General features: G+C 32.1%; 1 protein-coding gene across 5 annotated transcripts in view; it reads left to right on the plus strand.

The window, feature by feature from the left end:
* The first annotated feature begins 389 nt into the window (after window positions 1-389).
* The window catches only part of LOC140445096 (uncharacterized), a 33,949-nt gene continuing 20,380 nt past the window's right edge, over window positions 390-13,958 (plus strand). For 4 of the 5 annotated variants that reach the window (XR_011951368.1, XM_072536929.1, XM_072536944.1 and 1 more), the window contains exon 1: window positions 390-743. Coding sequence is in view for 4 of the 5 variants with exons in the window: in XM_072536929.1 (XP_072393030.1) it covers window positions 503-743 (241 nt within the window). In the remaining variant the exon portion in view is untranslated. Of the gene's footprint in view, window positions 744-10,977; window positions 12,783-13,958 lie in introns of those variants that run through there. The other variant, XM_072536916.1, reaches the window with a different exon arrangement.

The following is a 13,958-nucleotide window of genomic DNA, read 5'->3' on the forward strand; positions in this document are numbered from 1 at the left end:
ATGTGTCTTGAACGCCAAGAACGCTCGAGAAAGACAGAGACACAAGCACGCACCGATTCAACGCGCCTAATTCTCTAGTGCTGCGCGCGCAGCGGACCGATCATGTTTGAGTGGGAGAGAGACGCAAGGCATTCGCCGGTCCGGCGGGCCTCTCTCTCGTTCGGTGACTCATCGTAACAGACGTGAGCGGGCGTTACACTTTTTCATGAATGACTCCGAGCCACAACCTAATTTAAGACGTTGTCACGTCAAAACTAAAATATATATAAATCTGGGGAATTCTGTTCAAAATCCGTATCGAGATCCGGCAACTTTTGAAACACAATTTGGGGAAATAAATTTTTTGGGCCTGGCAACGCTGCTTTCCTTGTCTAAAGATATGGATGTCAATGTCAAACGCGTTAAACGTATGTAAACATTTTGTAGTATCGATCATATCATAATTTTATTATTGGCTTCTGATTCTTAACATAATATTGAAATAAGTACAATAAAATTGAATATGATGGAAGTAAAACAAGAAGCTAGTGAGATTCCATATAAAACAGAAGTATATAATAACTTCAGTGATGGTCTAAGTCTACTGGATAATGTTAAAATTGAGATTAAGGAGGAACCTAAGATAGAAAATGCAAATGATACATTTGATTATGTAGATTTAAAGGAATACTCTATAAAAACTGATGCAGTACAAGATGAAGATAAACTTAGCATGTCTCATGAAGAACAAACAAAAGAAGGTGGTAAGTAAAACAATTATATAAATTTAAGGGTTGTAGGGGCCCTACCCTCTTACTATACTAATACCATACATTTTATTCTAAAATCTTGATTTGTTTTGATGCAGTTTAAATTTAAAGTTATATCACAATTCTGATATAAAATATATTCAGAAAATTTATTAATTTATAATTAAAAGTTGCATGGTAATAACATTGATTATGGATGTACAAATAAAGAGATTTGAATATTTAGTTAAATATTTTTCTCTTTCTTAAAGAAGTATGTAATATGCAAAGGCTTCTGTTAAATTCTATTCATTTCATCATTATCAGTGGTATTACAGCTCTAATTAAGAGCCCTGATTTCCCCAGGCTATGTATTTATTTGTTAATAAATAATCGTGGAAAATTTTAAGTAACGTATTATTAGTAAATTATTTTGTCCAATTCATCATCTGTTAATTTTGCTCTTTGGTTGTTCTTTTGTTTCTACCATTTGTACCAGTAAAGCTGAAGAAGCCACTAGCAAACCCATAGCAACTGCCTTTATGTAGCTTAATTACTTGTGGATGTTGTAGTTTATAACATATTTATATATGATTCCAATGACCTTAATCTGCTTTAAATAATAACTAATAAGTAAATCACAGTACTTAAGGTGTTTGCTGTGAAATAAATCTAATAATAAAACTACTGTTACCATCGAGAAGTGATACTGACACTATTGAAACTTGACAGGAAAGTTTATAAAATGTGAAACAAGCTTGTACAGTAGAACAGGAATCTCATGTTAAGTGTACAGTCCAGTGCACAGAGAAAGTATTTGGCCAGAAAAGGATGGAATTTACCAGAACATTACAAACATTGGGTTGAGTTTACCGAAAGTACAAGTTGATTATAGCCGCAAATGTCAAACATTTAACAAAAAATTTCGGTTTAGCAGTGTTGGAATGTTTTTATATTGTATAAGCTGTATGCCTCAAATATAAAATGATAAAGTTTTAGAAAAGTACATGTTGTTTATATTATGTTATGTTATGAATTCTGCAATTTTTGATTTATATAAAACAAGAATGAGTCAATATTTGTTTCTTTGGAGATTAATTGCAGTTAATTATCAGAAATTTTTCTTGGCAATTACCTTTTGATATATTAGGGGATAGATTTGGCAATCATCAAATCAGCAGTTGCCAGATTGCAACATGTTTGCAATTAATCTCTAAAGAGATAAATATTCATTTGTTATTGTTACATATAATTTAAAAATTGCAGAATTCATAAAATGGTATAATCAAAATGTACTTTTTAAAAGCTTTGTCTCTTTATATTTAAAGCATACAACATATGCATTATAAAAACATCTTAACACTGCCAAACTGAAATATTTTATTTCATAGTTGTCATTTGCGGCCATAATCAGCTTGTACTTTCGGTAAACTCAAGCCAAACGTAGTACTCCTTGATAAACACTCACTAGATAATTAGTTTTTAAAAAGTTTACAATGTCAAAATGTGGATGATCACAGTAATATTGGGTATTTTTAGTATGATGTAACAATATAATGACTCAAAGGATTAGGGAGTGATTTTTGGTGAGGTATGATATTGTAGTGTCCCAAAAAATTTTATACAAATGAAGAAATGTTTATCTTACATTTTACAAAAAAAATATTCTTGTTAAAAAGCTCAACATAAAAGAAAACCAAAAATAATGATTTGTTTAAAATATAATATTTACCAAAAGATAATTATGATGTCATTACAATCCGAATAAGAGACTTTCATTTTAAAAGATTCAACTTGTTTCATTGTGACACATTTAATATAACAAGTGACACATTCAAAGACACACAGACGAAGCAATCAAACACAAACAGCTGACACTATATATATATATATATATATATATATATATATATATATATATATATATATATATATATATATATATATATATATATATATATATATATATATATATATATATATATATATCGTATAACAACAATAAGTCAAACGCTGGGATTGCATAAACTATTTGCATCTTTTAAATAACATTTTTGCTGATTAACCATTTCCCTAAAATATGTAATTCGCACCAAAATATGAAATAATACCAGATCATTTAATTTTTATCTATCAGCAAAAATATAATATAATTTGATAGTAATACAATCTTCACAGATATTGCTCCTGCAGTACATATTTCTTTGTCGATATGAGTGTTTAGATAGATAATATGAATCATTTTTAATGATATTTGTGGATGGAACCTTATTTTTCTAATAACAATATGTTCTTGCAGGGGCCTAACTTTGATTATGTGGTAAATCTACATTATACATAAAAAATTAAATAAGAATTATTAAAACTTATTTGTTAATAAATGCACAAAACAAAATCAAATTTAAATAACGGGAGTAAAAGAAACAATGCAACAGTGTAAAAATGTCCAGCACCTCACTGCATAACGTTTACTGCATGAATGGCTTTGCTGGACTTTCAAATTTGTTTTTGCGCGGCAGCTTTTTTATTTCACGATATACCTGTTTGATTGTACCACAGAATAAAAAACGATTATTTTTTATAATGTACTTTTACTTCCAACATTTTGACGAATTTAATGACAAGCAAATTGATAAGTACAAATATATTATTTCTCATTTTTTTGTCCATTGATGGGATAAGGAAATCCTAACTTTATTTCAAATAAATTTATGATCAGTTACCAAAGAGCAATCACTTATCTGAACATAGCTGTGTTTCTGGAATAAAACCTGAATGTATTCCCAACATATTAAGGTATTCTCATATAACTGAGCATAGCTGTATTTTTGGAGTAAAGTCTTAACTTATTCCCAACATATTAAATGTTAAAAATAAGTTATGGATTTTATATAAACATGAACACTTTTGGAACAAATCGATATAACATAAACTACTACAGAAATAAATTATTACAAATAAAAAATATCTTTTTAAATGGAACTATGCATACAGTGACGTTCTTTGGGAGGGATTATCCCTTTTTCGAGGGATTTTTTGAAGCAAATGGGATAAAGGGATTTTTCTATCAAAATGAGGGATATTATCATATTAAGCAAAATAACTTATTTCAGTACTTATTTAATTAATATCTACACCCTGTGACATCTATCAGCAAAACCTGTAAGTAATTTAGATTTCAATGGAGATTTCTATCTGGGTTAATTTTTTAAGTTGAGTGTTTAGCATAAAGTGACCACAGGTCCCGATTTTAGCGGGACAGTCCCGCGTCCAGCCAATTTTTAAAAATGCCAGCCACTTTTAAAATAGTTCTGAAACTATTTTCTTGTCTTGTGTCTAAAATTGAGGTTAAAATTTTATATTTTTGGGTTAAACTACCATTGCTGATTCAAGTTTCATTTTACGTTTTTTGACGTATGTATTTCCACTCGGAAAATCGTTTTCAAAAACTTATAATTAAGTGTTTTATCTGTTATTTCTTATGTTGTTAATCTATTTATTCATCTTATAAAAATTCATTATTGTTTACATCAACTGACATTGACTTATTGACAAATAACTGTCATCTGTCATAGATCAATGAATAATTGACAGCTGTCTTACGAGTCTAAACGGTGTTTGAGGTGTCAACCACATTCTAAACTTCTAGTGCTAATATTGACAAGAAAAAAATGTATTTTTGATAACAGTAATTGTGGTTTATTCCCAAAAATATAAAATTTCAGAATAACCAGTTTTAGTCTACCAACATTTTTTCATGTTATACGTTATTGTACATACTTTTTATTTTATACATTTTTTATATTCGTATTTTTTATATTTCATGTTTTCAATTAAATCTTTTAAAAATTACGAAAGGTGTATTATTTATCCTTTGGTTTAATTTGATATAATATTATGTATATTCGTTTATCGCGACAGTGTTACTGCAATGTATAGAAATGTGTGTTCGCTGCGCCATCTCGCGATAAACGAAGATACCTATTGGGGAGGGATATTCCGATAAAAAGTGGGATAAATTTCGGATAACAGAGGGAGTTTCTCTGTACCATGTTGAACATCACTGTATGCATAGAGGTTAACCTTTTTTTAAAAAACAAAACAAAATCTCAATTATGGTTGGGTATTTACCAAATGTCAAAAAAAAAGCTAACTGTCATATGCCAATACTAAATTCTAAACTTTGGGAATAATTAATATGACAGCTTAGGCACACCCTAACATTTATAATTTTATCGGCATAAAAATAAAACAGTGACTACTCTTATTAGCACTGACACATTACATTGAGTATAATTCACTTTTTCACAACAAATTTGCCGGTTCCTTCAAACTAACTACACCATGTGTTGTCTCTTCAAAAATTCTCCCAAACCTAAAACTTGAATTCACTTCGACCTGCCGCTCTCGTCTCCTTCGTCTCTCGCGTCCCACCCCTCATATTAGTCCAAGGGATTAGTCAACCGGAATTCTTTTCAAACATGCGTTAAAAGAGTATCGTATGACCTTGATCATCCCTAGCTTTTAAAATCACAGAATTAAACACGTAGAAATATAACCATATATTTTATCACGCAGTTGAATTTGGAATGTTTCCTTTACATCACAATATAAACAGAAACTCAGCGAAATTTTATACATGAATCAGGGGCGTACCAGATCAATTTTATACTTTGAATATTCGATGGTTGTAAGGAATTTATACATGTTACAATACTACAGTCCCTCGCAGAGAAGATCATTGGAGAATATCAGGCAAGATTAATCATCGATCATCTATTCATGGCTAAGCAGAGCCTGGCAACATGACATATATTTCTTTAAACAAGCATCTGATATAATAAACATGGCACATTCATACAAAATAGTGAATTTGAAATACCGTCCAAACTAGTTAAACCCATTTGAATGACGATGACAGTTACAAATTGTGATGACAGATCCATTTCAAGTAACACATGGACTAAAACAGTGCTTGAGAAGTCGATGAGGACCGTTAGCGAGACCGCTGTGGCTCACATGGCACAGTATTCCGAACGGGTCATGGAGATCCCATGGAACTGCTAAAAAAATTAAAAAAAAAAAAAACAAAAAATACTTAAGAATGCACTTTAATTCATTTCATTTTCCATGTTTTTCAAATATTCTAAATTGAAATATTTTTCTTATAACATATTATGTGGCGTTCAAGGTGTTAAAAGTTTAACAGTAACCAATACTAGTTACATACCATCACTAGAGTGTAATTGCTTATTTTTAGTGTTTATCCAAACATTTCAATTAGAGTTTTCTCTAAACTACAGCACATTCGTGATTTTGGCATTGGAGGGATGATATAATACCTGTTTCGTTTCATACTGTTTAATTCTTCTTCAAGTGCCATCTCCGCGGCGGAGGTCGGCAATCATCATAGCTATTCGGAGTTTTGAGACGGCTGCTCTGAAAAGTTCATTTGATGTACATCCGTACCACTCTCTCAGGTTGCGCAGCCATGACATTCTACACCTCCCTATGCTTCTCTTTCCTTGGATCTTTCCCTGCATAATCAGTTGGAGCAAGGTGTATTTCTCTCCACGTGTAATATGTCCGAGATATTCTAATTTTCTTGTTTGTATTGAATTTAAAATTTCCATTTCTTTGTTCATCCTTCCCAGAATCTCTTTGTTTGTGACGTGTTCTGTCCATGATATTTTCAGAATTCTTCTGTACACCCACAGCTCAAATGATTCCAGTTTTTTCATTGATGTCACATTCAAGGTCCAAGATTCCATTCCATAAAATAAAGTCGAAAAAACATAGCACCTCGCCAACCTAACTCTTAGTTCCAATTTTAAATCCCTGGCACATAGAACTCTTCTCATTTTGTTGAAATTTGCTCTAGCCTTTTCTATTCTTATTTTTATCTCCTGATTGTAATCATTTGTGGAGTTAATCATTGTTCCCAGGTATGCATATTTGTCCACTTGTTCGACGTTGGTTTCGTTTATTAGAAGATTCTCGTTATTTCTTTGTTTTCGTTATTCTCATAAATTTCGTCTTCTTGACATTCATTGTTAGACCATACTCTTTTCCATACTCTGCTATTCTGGTCACCAGTCTCTGAAGATCTTCAATGTTTTCGGCTAAGATCACAGTGTCGTCCGCATATCTAATGTTGTTAATGGGAACTCCATTTACCTTTATTCCAGCTGTTTCACCCTCAAAAGCTTTTTTCAGGACCTCTTCGGAGTAGGCATTGAAAAGAATTGGCGACAATACGCATGCCTGTCTTACTCCACATCTAATTTCAATTTCTTCTGACAGCTGTTCGTTAACACGTACTTTTGCTCGCTGTTTATAGTATAAATTTGATATGATCCTGAGGTCGTTGTAGTCAATCTTCTTTGATTTCAGGACATTCATTAAATGTTTATGTCGTACTTTATCGAATGCTTTATTATAGTCAATAAAACATGCGTATATATCTTGATTGACGTCCAGGCATCTTTGTATTAGTATATTAAGTGAAAAAAGAGCTTCACGTGTTCCTAGGCCTTTGCGAAAACCAAATTGTGTATTATTAACGTCTATGTCCAGTTTGTGATATATTCGGTTATAGATGACTTTAAGTAGTAACTTTAGCGTATGAGACATTAAGCTAATGGTGCGGTAATCGCTGCATTCTCTTGCGTTTTTCTTTTTAGGGAGACAAATAAAAATAGATGTTAACCACTCTTTGGGTAATACGCCTGAACTATAAATTTGGTTCAAGAGTGTCACTAAAACATCAATGTGCTTCTCATCTAGAATTTTTAGGATTTCGATAGGAAGCATATCAGGTCCAGGGCTTTTCCCGCTCTTCATTGTTTTTAATGCGTGCAATATTTCTTCTTTTGTAATATATGGACCTATTTCTTCTGACGTAAGTTCTATGTGCTCCAGATCTCCTCTTTCATCATCGAACAATTCATCGATATATTCTGCCCATCTTTGTATTTTCTCGTCCGTATGTGTTATAGCAGTACCGTGTCTATCCAGAATTGCACAAGTCGGATTTTGTTTTCTTAGTCCTGCCAGTTCTTTGACTTTCTTGTGTAGGTTAAACAGATCATATTTATTTTGAAGGTCTTCGATCTCTTTGCATTGCTCTTCAAAGTATTTTTCTTTTGCCTGCTTTATCGTCTTTCTAATCTCGTGGTTTATCTCTCTGTATTTATTGTTATCCTTGTTTTTAAATTGTCTCCGTTGTTCCATCATATTGAGTATCTCGTCATTCATCCATTCTTCTTTTCTCCTTGAGGAAGTCTTTAGTATTTCTTTACAGGGTTCCAGTAGACAATCTAATTAGACTAAGACATATAATTTTATTTATTACAATTTCTTTTTTTTTAATTATGAAAGCAAATTATTATTTGAAATATTTATTCTTCCTTTAAAAGTTTAAAACAAAAAAAAGTTACCTGATTTCACTAAAACGCACTTTTATTTGTAAACTGGACTTCACTGGACTTTAGAATTTCTGGGAGAACTGGACTGAGAATCTTTGACACACGAACAAAAGGACTGCATCAATGGTCTAATGATCTGGAAAGACGACCAGAGATAAATAAGTGAGGTTGAAATTAGCGTCACATTGGACACACCATAAAAACGGCTTCTTACAAAACTAGAACCATCTTGGTTATATTTCAAATTTGTTATACACGACACAAATCTCTTAGATACATAGAAATAGTGATTACTCTTTTAAAACTGACATATTACATAGAGTAAAAATAATTCACTATTTTCTACGAATTTGCCGGTTTTTGACCGACTCAACTAAAACACTTCTGCTTCAATAGCCCATCTCTTCCAACCTGACTCCAATTTCCTTCGACCGATCTGTCTCGCACCGGCATTTCCGCTCCCCACACTAACCCGTCCATACCACGGAACAAGCTAAAATTCTGGTTAGACGCTTCAAAATATCGTAAAATAACCTTGAATCACTTCCAGTTTGATTTTGGAATTGTAGAACTAAGACGTAATATATGAAATATTTTAATTTCCAGCGGTAACTGGAATTTAGAAAATAAACACAAAGACTCGGCAATATTTTATACTAAGCAGCAGTGGCGGCTTTTGAGGGTAGGCAGGATAGGCCGGGCCTACCCAATAATGTTAAGAGCTTTAAAATTGAAAAACATATTCAAAAATTATGTTAATGCTTGTAAATAACGTTTAAATGTACTAAATCACTTAATACATTAGCGTCCGTTAAAACAAATATGTTATTATATTACCACAGAAAGCATCGAATCGTATTCAGGCATTTTAAATATCATTAATAGGCCCGATCGGAACTGGCCGACCCAGCTCACATAAGATCCCCGTACAAAAAGCGTTTGAAATTAAGCAGCTTGCTGGACAACGATTTATATTGTCGTGTTTATACTTGCTGTTTAGGCACCAGACGATCGGGCCTACGCCGATCATCGTTGTCACTTGTAACGTAATTATCGAATTGTAATATAAATTTTCTTTTAAATTATGATAAAAAAATATGTAACATAATCTATAATTGTAATATATTTTTAAACAAACAACACAATTGCAAACAAGTGCACGGTTGCCCAAATAAATTTAAAAAAAATCGTAAAGTTCGAAAAAAAAAATTCCCACTCTCACAAAAAAAAAATATGTATTACACACACTGGCGGCTACAGAATTTTTTTTGGGGAGGTCATGGATCTTGAGGGTGATTACTTTTCTCTGATGCAAGGTCACGTTTAGTCTTACCACCAATAGGATAAGTGGGTTTTCAAATATGACCCCCCCCCTCTGGATCCGCCACTGATTACACATAGCTATATGTAATTTGCTGGCTTGGCCTATCCAAAATTTTACCACACCAGCCGCCACTGCTAAGCAGGAGCGTACTAGAAAATTTTATTATTTGAATATAAGATAGTTTTAAGGAATTTTCTGCATGCTACAATCTATAGTAATAAAAATGAATCGTCGAACTGTCTATACGGCATACGGCATAGCTTTAGAACGATTGCTCCAAATTAGATAATTTTTTTGTTGTTGCGTTATTATCAGAAGATTTGTTTAAAAGATAATTTAAAAAAATATATACGGAACAGTTTTCTTGTCGTTTTAAATGGCAATGTAATAACTCATAGATGGCGCCATACTATGACTAGATAGGTAGATAGATTTAGAGAGGTGGCCTTTTGGCCTATTCCACTGCGACCTTTTCAGATCTATTGTGGTCCTCTAGTCCTAGATAACATTCTCTAGCCTGACCCTTTTTAAAAAGTTTAATAGCTTCGAGACTGTACCTTCCATGTAGCTATTTGCGTGTGGATTTTTAACCAGATCAGCTTTAAGTGCCTACTCAGTTTACAATGCCCTGTTAGAAGACCTACTATGGCTTTGACTGTTTTCCTGGCTTTGCCAAGAGTTGTTAAGCCGTAGTTCATTTTTGAGCACATTCCGAGGTATTCTGCGAGAGTATTCATAGAAAGGTCTCATTTTCACTTCGGTATCAGGACCAAAGAAACCTAATCGATCCTTGTTTCCTTTACAGTAATTTACCGTGCTAAAGTCTGAAATGGCACCTCCTTCAGTTCTACTGCTTTTTGCAACGAAAACCCTTCTTTTGTGACTAATTCCACGGCTTCTCTCATTTGATTGTCAGAAAAAGAAGCAATGTTAGTCTTTCTTTTTCTATTCCTTGCCATGATCTACAAAAAAAAAAGAAACAAATAGTATGAGTTTGTATTATGCAACTAACGTTCTCGATGGGGTACAGTGAGACGCGACAATTTCACCAGTGTGATATTTTTTCTAAATTCCATAAAATAAAAATAATGTCGCTACGTAATTACATGCAAAAATACCTAATATATACTTACCATCAATATCAAAGTACTAACTCAATGCACAACCGAATAATATCGGTAGATGTGAGGAACAATATAATTAGTTTTGGTAGCAAAAATCACACTATAAGCTGACACGCAAAAACGAACACGTGAACTGAAGCTAAGATTTGCTGGTAGACTCTACGTGTTAAGACAACCTTATGGTGGGGATAGCATGCAGAGCGCTCGGAAAATGCATTGTCTCACTGTATAACATGTTTCACTGTGGCCCACTCTCCCCTACATATCAAAAATTCAAACACCTTATCCGTAGTCAGCTTAGATTTGCATTCATATTATTTTTTTTTTGTTTTTCTATTGCATACTACTGATTTAATATATAATTATGATTTTAGGTTTCTTAGATATATATGTGCAAACTGATGCACAAAACAGTTTGAATGATTGTGTTAGAAGTAACAAAAATTTGAACCAATATCTAAATGCTAGCACGAAAGTAAATGCTGACGAAACATCTTCTGCATTTGAAATATGGAACAAACAGTTTTTACAAAGTTATAATTTAAAAGTACATGAGGGGATACACACTGAAGAAAAACCTTTTACTTGTGAAATATGCAGCAAAAAGTTTTTACGAAGTACAAATTTAAAGGTACATATGAGGGTACACACTGATGAAAAACCTTTTACTTGTGAAATATGCAGCAAGAAGTTTTTACGAAGTACAAATTTAAAGGTACATATGAGAGTACACACTGGCGAAAAACGATTTGCATGCGAAATATGTAGCAAACATTTTTCAGCTAATTTTTATTTAAAATTACATATGAAAATGCACACAGGAGAAAAACCTTTTACCTGTGAAATATGCAGCAAATATTTTACAACTAATTCTTCTTTAAAATCACATATGAAAATTCACAATGGAGAAAAGTCTTTTGCATGTGAAATTTGCAACAGAAAGTTTTTGCAAAGTACATATTTAAAGGTACATATGAGGGTACACACCGAAGAAAAACCTTTTACTTGTGAAATATGCAGCAAGAAGTTTTTACGAAGTACAAATTTAAAGGTACATATGAGAGTACACACTGGCGAAAAACGATTTGCATGCGAAATATGTAGCAAACATTTTTCAACTAATTTTTATTTAAAATTACATATGAAAATGCACACAGGAGAAAAACCTTTTACCTGTGAAATATGCAGCAAATATTTTACAACTAATTCTTCTTTAAAATCACATATGAAAATTCACAATGGAGAAAAGTCTTTTGCATGTGAAATTTGCAACAGGAAGTTTTTGCAAAGTACATATTTAAAGGTACATATGAGGGTACACACTGATGAAAAACCTTTTGCATGTGAAATATGTAGCAAACATTTTTCAGATAATTCTTATTTAAAATTACATATGAGAATGCACAAAGGCGAAGAATCTTTTACATGTGAAATATGCAGCAAATATTTTTCAAATAATTCTTCTTTAAAATCTCATATGAAAACTCACACTGGAGAAAAGCCATTTACATGCAAAATATGCAACAAACAGTTTTCAGAAAGTTCTAATTTAAAAGTACATATGAGAGTACACTTTGGGGAAAAACCTTTTTCATGCGAAATATGTAGCAAACATTTTTCGGCTAATTCTTATTTAAAATTACATATGAAAATGCACAAAGGAGAAAAACCTTTTGCATGTGAAATTTGCAACAAAAAGTTTACAATAAGTTTTTATTTAAAAGAACACATGAAGACGCACACTGGAGAAAAACCATTTAAATGCGAAATATGTACCAAGGAGTTTTCGCAAAGTAGTCATTTTAAATCACATGTTAAACTGCATTCTGGAGAAAAGCCTTTTACTTGTGAAATATGCAACAAACAATTTTCACGAAGTTCTTATTTAAAATTACATATGAAAACAGACACACATATTATGAACAAGATTTATCAGAGGGTCCTAATGTAAAAACACTTATGAAACTGCACTCTGAGGAAACGCCTTATAATGTAAAGTGGTTAAAGTTGCATACTGCAAGTAGCATGCTGCGCGATAAGAGGTATTCACTTCAACAAACAAATTTCCAACTCCTCATAGGCGTGCTAAGTACAAAAACGTGACGATAACCAACCAAGGCTATAGTGACTTCAATTCGTAGAGTATAATGTAACTGTTTGTATGGGAAAATAAAACTGTTGATTCTACTTTTTTTTTATAATTTCATCATATTTTCTCACCTTTTAAATCTTCGTCATTAAACCTCGAATTATTATAAAAAGGCGGTAAAGTAGGTAAAGGCGGTAGATTAGCGCGAAGCTTCATCTTATGTTTTCTGCAGTGGCGGCTTTTGGGGGTAGGCAGGATAGGCCGGGCCTACCCAATAATTTTAACAGCTTTAAAATTGAAAAACATATATTTAAAAATTATGTTAACGCATGTAAATAAATGTACTAAATCAGTCAATACATTAGCGTCCGTTAAAACAACTAAGTTATTATATTACCACAGAAAGCATCGAATCGTATTCAGGCATTTTAAATATCATTAATAGGTCCGATCAGAACTGGCCGACCCAGCTCACATAAGATCCCCGTACAAAAAGCGTTTGAAGTTAAGCAGCTTGCCGGACAACGATTTATATTGTCGTGTTTATGCTTGCTGTTTAGGCACCAGACGATCGGGCCTACGATGACTATCGTTGTCACTTGTAATGTAATTATCGAATTGTAATATAAATTTTCTTTTAAATTATAATAAAAAAATATAATAATAATAATAATAATAATAAATTGCCTTTATTTAGTCTGTAAAAATTTACAAACAAGAGATACATGAGGCGAAGTCTAGCTAGAGCTACTCCACTTAACCTCAAGTTTACAAAATCAGTTTGAAATAAGTAGAACATGAAAAAAAAAATTATTTATAAATTGACATAAATAATAATATAATATTGAAATGGTAGAAATAGTCATGTGGCTACTAGAAAAATAAGATAAAGAAAATAATTTGTGATGTTATGTGATAAATGATATTAATGATAAATAAAAACAAAAAAAAAAAAAAAAAAAATTCTAAAAATTCTAATGGTAACAATTACGACAACAATATACTATATAATAATAATAACGTTACTGCGATTGTAGTAAAAATTTCTTATAATGCCGCTTCATGAAATCAAGAGATTTACCTCTTAAATTTTTTGTTAAACTATTAAACACTAAAACAGCATTGTAAGTAAACGATCGCTGGAAAATAGCTAGTCTATATCTTGGCAGCATAAGACTATGAGGATATCTCAGATCCAGATTATGAGCGTCTTCACGAAATACTAATTTGTTCCTTAAATAAATAGGATTTGACGACGAAATAATT

This window comes from Diabrotica undecimpunctata, chromosome 1 (genome assembly GCF_040954645.1).
Source record: "Diabrotica undecimpunctata isolate CICGRU chromosome 1, icDiaUnde3, whole genome shotgun sequence".
NCBI classification, from domain to species: domain Eukaryota; kingdom Metazoa; phylum Arthropoda; class Insecta; order Coleoptera; family Chrysomelidae; genus Diabrotica; species Diabrotica undecimpunctata.